This window comes from Helicoverpa zea, chromosome 11 (assembly GCF_022581195.2).
Source record: "Helicoverpa zea isolate HzStark_Cry1AcR chromosome 11, ilHelZeax1.1, whole genome shotgun sequence".
Classification (NCBI taxonomy): Eukaryota; Metazoa; Arthropoda; class Insecta; order Lepidoptera; family Noctuidae; genus Helicoverpa; species Helicoverpa zea.
The window spans coordinates 8,965,199-8,973,783 of record NC_061462.1 but is presented as its reverse complement, the minus strand read 5'-3'; the positions used below and the strand labels follow the sequence as shown (position 1 = coordinate 8,973,783).

General features: G+C 40.0%; 2 protein-coding genes across 2 annotated transcripts; one reads left to right on the top strand and one right to left on the bottom strand.

The window, feature by feature from the left end:
* The first annotated feature begins 1,597 nt into the window (after positions 1-1,597).
* On the top strand, positions 1,598-3,489 carry LOC124634706 (acyl-CoA Delta-9 desaturase-like). Its single transcript, XM_047170366.1, has 6 exons — positions 1,598-1,838; positions 1,918-2,048; positions 2,124-2,329; positions 2,418-2,603; positions 2,692-2,887; positions 3,062-3,489. The coding sequence occupies exons 1-6, from the start codon at positions 1,598-1,600 to the stop codon at positions 3,287-3,289; spliced, it is 1,188 nt and encodes a 395-aa protein (XP_047026322.1). The 3' UTR covers positions 3,290-3,489.
* Positions 3,490-4,788: 1,299 nt separating this feature from the next.
* Positions 4,789-7,974, bottom strand: LOC124634705 (trypsin-1-like). Its single transcript, XM_047170365.1, is given in 7 exon segments — positions 4,789-4,934; positions 5,922-5,944; positions 6,199-6,218; positions 6,422-6,627; positions 6,841-7,046; positions 7,283-7,445; positions 7,896-7,974. Coding segments are annotated over 7 exon segments (843 nt in total).
* Positions 7,975-8,585: the final 611 nt, after the last annotated feature.

Sequence of the window (8,585 nt, the reverse complement as noted above, 5' to 3'; positions counted from 1 at the left end):
ATGATGATGATGATGATGATGAACTAATGCAAACATTTCGGTGGAGTCCCGGCTTAGGCCACCACATTAGGCGTGCGCGATCCTCGGGCGTGTGAGTAGCGCGGGCGCCGCGCGTGCGTCGCGAGCGCGTTGCGTGAGCGTCGCGTTTTGCTGCCCTGCGGCATTTGCAGCGCGCTCGCGGCGCGCACGCGCCGCTCTCCTTAACGTTTAACTGCTAAGGCGTTTAGCGGGCGGCGGGGATAGCGGGCGAAGGGGTAAGAACGCAACTCGAGCGCCGCGAGCGCATCGCTTGCACTCTTCACACATGCCGCAGGGCAGCAAAACGCGACGTTCACGCAGCGCGCTCGCGACGCCCGCGCTACTCACACGCCCGAGGATCACGCTCGCCTAATGTGGGGTCAGCCTTACCATAGTGAGTAAGTGCACAGAAAATCCCCGTCATACAAGTGTTTCTCCCCAGTAGTGAAACTATCCTACCCTATGCGCCTGCTGATGATGATGACTCATTTTATCATCCATCCAGCTATTCCCCAACTATGTTGGTGTTGGCTTCCAGTCACCGAATCTGTTTGAGTACCAATATTTTGCTTGGAGCGACTACCTATCTACCTATCTTCAATCCAGTCAACTACACAAGACGATATCCATGGTAAGACTGACAGACTTTCTGGCTTCTGATTAGTCGCAGCAGCTGCAGAAAATGTACAAATGACAGCTTTGTCAGACTCAAAGCATGTAGACATAGATTAGCCGTTTCCTGTGAAAATTACTTACGCACCATACGTAATAATTTTCCAAATTGGCTGACTAGATCCAGAGATATTCACAACGTCACAAACTTTACTTCTTTTGTTTAGATAAATGGTCACATCCACAACACAACCTTGATCAATGAATCTATGCGACTGCTAAGTGCTAATCCTAATTATACTGTCACGTGAAAGAATGCACCTACGGGATAAGTAGTATTTTGACTATTCTATATTGCCCACGCAGACGAAGTTGCGGGCAACAGCTAGTTGTTACTTAAGTTTGTAAACTTGTTCGTTATACTTATTATTGTATTTTTTAAACTAAAAACACAATAAAGAAAAATACAACTTGTCAATAATACGTTCATTATTATCCTTCCTATGTATATTAATAACTCTGTCTGTCTGTCCATCTCTCGTACCAGTGTCTTACATTAAACGACAGCCTGTCTGACCTCCTCAACTAACCCGGGCAACCCGATGCCCCTAAGTAAGACTGGTTGTCAGACTTTCTACCTTTTATTTTTTGTCTGTTGATACCAGTATATCGCCTTGAGAGACACCGAAGAACTCATCATGATAGGATGGTCAACCATCCACGGACGGACCGAAGCTTAACATGCATAATGTTCCAAAGGAATAAAATGCTTCTGAAAATAACAAAGACCGAATTAATTCGTTATTCACTATTCCATCATAGAACCCTAGAAATGTTAATTTGATTTTGCATACAAAGACATTTGGTTGCTCAAGCATCATTGTTATTGTTTTATCTGTTCTCTTATAAGGGTCGATTCTTTACATGTTTTATCAGTATTAGATTAGAGAGCTCGAGTGAACCTAAAATGACTGCAGCAAATATGGAGACCAAAACTCCTACCAGGAAAGCCAAAGACTTTAAAGGCTTCAGTAAGACTGAAAACTCAAGGGAGTTTCATATACCTAAAGTAATAGGAACAGATTACTCGTACAAACATACAATTGTTTGGAAAAATGCCATCGGTTTTCTGATAATGCATCTTCTTGCACTTTGGGGTGTTATCCTTGCCTTTACAGGCTTTTTTCAATGGCGGACTATACTATGGAGTAAGTAAATATCCTTGATAATAACTTTTTATTGGCAATTTAGGAATAATTATGTAATCGAGTCTTTCAATGTTTTCAGCTATTATTATGGCTTATACAGCTACGGAAGGAGTCACAATTGGAGCACACCGTTATTACACTCATAAATCTTTTAAAGCAACTCCATTTCTAAGGGCTGTATTACTTATTGCACAGACCATGGCTGGACAGGTAAATATTATCTGATCTTGATGCATAAGACTTGTACGCCAAATTGATATTCATGTTTGATTTTGTTATCATCAGAATTCGATGTTCATATGGTGTCGTGATCACCGACTGCATCACCGCTACGCGGATACTGACGGAGACCCGCACAACTCCAAGCGCGGCTTCTTCTTCTGTCATATTGGCTGGCTCATGCACAAGAAACATCCCTACGTCATCGAGCTCGGCAGAAGAATCGACATGAGTGATTTACAGGCCGACTGGATGGTCATGTTTCAGAAAAAGTAAATTATTTTTTTCACTTACAATTTTCATTCCTATTGATTCATTCAACGGTCTATCTATAATGTGTAACAATTGTTTATTTTTCAGATACTATTATTACCTCTACTTTATATTTGCCTTTTTATTGCCTGTGGCGGTTCCAGTGTATTACTTCGGGGAACCCCTATTTGAAGCGATATTACTCTGTTATTTTTCTCGATACATTTTACAACTGAATGGAACCTGGACTGTTAACAGTTTCGCTCACCTGTATGGGACAAGGCCTTACGACCAGTTAGTATAACTTTGCTTTTATCATTTTATCTCATTAGGTACTGTCGAATGACAAAATACTGAATGTGTTTTTTTTTATAATTTACAGAACTTTGCAGCCTGTCGAATCGTGGTTTGTATCGATGATAAGTCTAGGGGAAGGATGGCACAACTACCACCACGCTTTCCCCTGGGACTATAAAGCCGCCGAACTGACGATGCATTTCAACCAGTCGGCGAGTATCATACGGTTTTTTGAAAAGATCGGCTTAGCATACGATTTGAAAACTGCATCACCTGAAGTGGTAAGCTGTATTTGCACATACATCAATAATTATTGTGTTTTGATTTTAAATTGAGTAATGTTTTTTTTGTCGCTTTACTTCTTTATGGAACCTGACGCTTTATTAAAAACACCCAGTGAAAAAGTTATTGGAATACGCATCATGTACTTCATCTCTTATTTGTATCATCTACAGGTGGACAACAGAATCATAAGAATAGGTGACGGCAGTCACTACAGGCTGGGTGACGAAGAGACACGCAAGGCGGTGACGGCATGGGGGCCGCTACACCCGCTCAACCCCACTTACACCACCACGCTTCAGCCGCCGAGCGCCGTGCTCAAACCTGAGGGACTGCCGCTCTTCCATGAGAAAGACGTTCTTAACCTTAATGTCACAAAAGAAAACTCTAGACGTGGTTAAACTGTTAGAGTAATTGAATCGTATTGCACAATTCGTGTTTTCCTTAGTCAATAGAGTATTAGATGAAGTGATTTTAGAAAACAACTGTTGACTTCGTCTCAGAAGTTTTCTTTATATTTTCTTTATGCTGAAGAATCAGCTCAGAAGGACAGGAGATTACATATGTCTTTCGGAGCTTAAGTTTAGTTTCTAAGATTAGATAATAGGACAGAATTCGCTTTTATTAATGTAGTTATGCCGAATGATAGATGTGTGTAAAGAAATTAATCTCAATAAATATACCTTAATCTTCATAAGTGGTTGTTTCTTTATGATATTTTTTTTCCTTTAAAATCTTTTATAATTAACTTAATTACGCTGTTATTGAAATGAAGAGCATAATGCACTCAATCGAAATTCAACCAAGTTCAGTGACTTACAAAATGTGGATGTTGATGAACTGGAGTTTATGACATAATTATTTGTATTGCTCTGCCATGCACTCGGGACTACAGAGTCACGGACTTTTGGAAGGCGAACGTGGGGCCGAAGCCAACACGCTGAATCCCTTTTGAGACAACTTTAATGAAATGGTGACACAAAACCGACGATTATCCTTGTATACACTATATAAATGTACCCAAGGACAATCCCCGGTTCTGTGCTAAACTATTGCTAACTGTGGATGAAAACTACTTGGGCTATTGTGATGGGATGCTAATGGACTAGGAATGGGGAAACTACGGGAACTATGGCACCTGCCGATGACAATGTATTAAATACATGTAAAAATGGCAGGTGGAGACTCGCCACCTCACTTACTGGGCCCCCGGGAATCAGTCACTGAATAGCAACAAGGGGGCAACAGGTACATGAGGGGCTGAAGGGTGAGGATACCTCGGCGGACTTTAAACGCAGATCACGCGCTCCCTGTGGGTCCAGCATCACCGGCCCACTCGCCACTTACCACGAGGCACCTACCCTCCGAGCGGGCTGCTAGCCCTACTCTAGCGACTCCACTCTGACCGGCCGATGAAGGCAAGCCAAGAGGCGGGAGACCTATCCCCCGTCATGCTTCACTCCGGCAGGCCGGAGATGGAGGACAGTATACTCTCCCTGGAGCACTCGGATATATAGCCCCGCGGGGTCGCTACTCCCCGTCATCCGCCTCAGATGTCCTGCGGGGCGTATTGTATTATTATAATAACCCACCAAAAATAATAAAAATAATTATCTCAACTTCCTCCTTGAAAAAAGATTTTTAAAGGTTGAGTAAAATAAGTATTTTTAATTTTTTAAATTTCAATTTTTACTTTACGGTATCAAAATCATAAATATTAACTTAAAATTTTACATGAAGTTTACGATTTCAATAATGTAATGTACCTAATGTAGTATGTAGGATACGAAAAAAATATTGGACAGCCTGCATATTTGTATAAAAACTGTACCAAAATATAAATATTTATTAAATAAAAAATCCTCAAAACATATTCGTTCTGGCAAATATACTATCTTGTTTAGGCAGCACAAAAGCATCCAGTGTTAGCAAACTTCCGTATCCAGTCAAGATACTTGGTCACCCTGGTGTAAACACCGGGATAGCCTGGCCGACCACAGCCTATGCCCCATGACACCACACCTGAAATAAAAAAACACCATATTACTTACTGACTTTAAGCAAATCATAAACCCATAAATGTTGAATTAATTATATACTGCATATGAATAGTGTGGAATTCTGCCATTACGAAAAAGTGTGTCGGCTGGTACACAAAGGCGGCAATTGTGATTAAATGCTAGCACACTATTTTATGGAATAAATAACTCATAATTCTAATTACTTAATTATTAACAGACTGGTTTTTAAAATAATACAAAGTGGCGAAACATGAAAATCAGAGTGAATTTCTAATATATTATTTTTATTCCCCGAATCATCAATATACATGTTTTGGGTTTGTATGTATGGGTATGTATTGGTTTTCAGTTTTTTTGTTGTTATGAAGTCAGACAGGGTGCATAAACACCATGCGACTTTTCATCAAAAATACTTAAAATGTTTTCCTTCACTCTCATTTACGCCCGATAGGCGGATGAAGAATGATGTTAGACGTATCAACTTAAGAAATGGCATGTAACGAAACCATAGCGCGATTCAGAGGGTAACAACGCCATCTATCGAGCCAGTGTGTAAACTTAGAAAATAGTAACTTTTGTACCTAATGGAATCTAAAGTAACTAATTTAACCATCATCAAAGTGTCGTAACTTCATGAAAATTGACAAATGCTTGTGTGGTTTAATGCCAATAAGCTATAATATGGAACTGTCGAACTAACCTGATGATGAAGCCGGAAGATAGGCATGGGCATTCTATGATGGAATTTCGTATCATAGCCGAGTTTGGACTTGTTAGATAGGTATTGTAATGGACTTGGACAGTGTTTTTTTATTTAAACTATTAAACTAATTTAAACTATAAAGTTATTTAATATTGAGGCTTGGCAAAGAAACTGAATTATAGGAAGACCTCGCCCAGGTTCGGAACGATTTTATTATAAGTTCTAAAAATTGTTCCGACATGACGTGCGGTGCGTTCACTTATAAAATCCTGTTAATCATTCTTCATGAAGTCAGACAGGTGTGATCACCATGTGACTATTCTTCAAAAATACTTAAGATGTTTTCCTTCACCATAAAATGGTGTTCAGTATGTACTACTGTTAGGCTAACCTCTTATAATATTTCGTGTAACGAAACCATAGCGCGATTCAGAAGGTAACAACGCCATCTATCGAGCAAGGGTGTAAACTTAGAAATGTAAGTAAATGTTGTGGAATCTAAAAGGTAACTAATACATCATAAAATAAAGTGCATTTTACGTACTTACCTAATTGTTCATGTCGTTTGTCATTTCTCTCAGCTGACAGAGGGCCCCCACTATCACCCTGAAAAACAAAAGGATCATCATCTTACGAGCCTTTTTCCCAACTATGTTGGGGTCGGCTTCCTGTCGAACATTATTGTGTACATTTTCACCCTCCATAGATATCTGGTGGTTGCAGATGCTTACACTCAACTGTGACTTTAGAACAAAAAATCATCTACGTTATTTTGGCATTAAAGAATAAAGCTAAGTTGATCTTATAACCTGACAAGTATCCTTCATTCCTGTTTTTGGGTCTCCTGCGCAGAGCATACCATCTCCAATCATGCTCGGAGTATAGTTCGCCTTCTTGCAAGCCTCGTTACTAAGAATCGGGAGTTCCACTTCCTGCAGGAAGCAAGAGTGGTTCTTTCCCTCACCCACGGTGCCCCAACCAGCTGCTATCGCATTCACACCAGCATATGTTGCATCTGAAAAAATATTAGTTACATGTCATGGTCATTTTAGATGTTCACTTCGAGGAGAAACACCGTGTCAGTCACCATTAAAGACAAAGAATTCACAGGCCGAAAGCGTGATATAAACGTGTGACTCAGTCACTGCGTAACGGATAATGTTGGAGACTTGTGGGGAAAAGAAATACAGAAAAAAATCGGCAAGTCAAGAGTGTTAGCGTCACCTACCATCATTTTTCGGCAAGCAGACTGGTTTCACGGTATCAGTAATAACCACTGGCCTGTGCAGTCTCAGCACAGCAACATCATCCTTGAAGTTAGAGAAGCTAAAGTTATGAGCCACCATCTTGATGACGTAACGGATCACCGGGGGATGAGTCGTGTTGCAGCGGTCGTGCTCCCCAAGAGTCACTTTGATCATGAACCACATGAACCTGGAATATTAAGCTTACCATTTATTTGTGTTTCTAATGAGACCGATTATGTCCCTTGTTATGTTGCGTTAGCGTAAAGGGAGTTAAGGATAATTTCACAACGACAAGATTAGAAAATGTAGGATCGTTTCTTTCATTACAAATGATCTTTCTTATTTTTTTATCGATAATGCAGTTGATTGATTATACAAATTGTATTTCATAAGATGAAAAGAAGTTATCAACCATCTACTTACGATGTAACACAATGCGCGGCGGTGAGCACAAATCTGTCATTGATGAGCGAACCTCCACAATAGAACTTGTTATGCAGTGATAGACGCGCCACCCAGGGGAACTCGTTCACTGCAGTCTCCACCCCGCCCACGATCCGGGAAGCCTCGTTGCGTTCACCACAACCTACCAACATTAACTAAGCAGAATATTTCTCTATCTCTCACTACCTGTACTATAACTAGGTATTGATTCGAAGACCATTATTTAAGACTTTACTGGAACTCCGAGAACTATGATAGCATGCTTGGCATATTGTCCCGACCCAATCAGTTCATCAGGGGCGGATCTAGCTCTCAAAAAAGGAGTACATAGAGGTTAGATAAAAGAGAGTACATACTGGTGCATAAGGCGAGCATACATATGAGGGAATATATAAGGTTGTATCCAGGGGGAGTGCCTACATAAAAAGATAAAAAATGTGTGACGACACGATTAAATGAGAGCGTGCCTCCGGTGCCCACTACCATTAATAGGTATACCACTGCAATTCATATATGTTCATATAAGTTATTTGTCATTGCCTAGAAGCTTAATGAAATGAGTAAAGTATTATAATTATAAATCAGTACTTACGACAGTTACACTTCTGTACATACTCGACGGCTTCAGGCACTGGCTCCGTTATAGATTCTGTGTCATTCTCTGCTCCCATCTTAAAATTATTAAATATTCGTATACTTGAACCTTCTGTGGCGTCTTTGAATGTCTCAATTTAAGTTTAAGTCTTCTATGATCAAATCACCTACTAGCACAGTAACAATTATTCCGAAGTTGAAACTTACCGCATATGATATGCACACACAAATGATTATCACTGTTGCAATCTTCCACATTGCTAATCAATTAATTTACTATTTCCTAATTTATATTTCGCACAAATATTTGTAAAAGCCGGCTAGACGTGCAGATCCCACAACGGGATGCTGTGGACAGGAATGGGGACGTTGCACTCCATCGAACTAGCGCCATAAACTTGAACTTGCACCATTCAATGTATACGAAACATCTACATTTTGCAGGTATAGAGATTCAATCTAAAATGTTACAGTACAATAACGGATACATTGCGTTGTAACTTCAGAAAACCTACAGAAATAATCATATTGAAGATGCAATGGATTTTGAAATAGTCAATGTTTTCGCTAAAGCAGCTTTTGGATTTAAAATCTCAGGTCAGATAATATCTTCATATAAACATTGTATCAATACAAGCAAAGTATAATAAGACTGTCCCGTTATTTTCTCAAACGTATCATACTAAAG

Coding starts and splice junctions, on each gene's coding strand:
- LOC124634706 (XM_047170366.1), top strand. CDS start 1,598: ATGACTGCAGCAAATATGGAGACCAAAACTCCTACCAGGAAAGCCAAA. Junction 1,839..1,917: donor ATGGCGGACTATACTATGGA/GTAAGTAAATAT, acceptor CAATGTTTTCAG/CTATTATTATGGCTTATACA. Junction 2,330..2,417: donor ATGGTCATGTTTCAGAAAAA/GTAAATTATTTT, acceptor TTTATTTTTCAG/ATACTATTATTACCTCTACT.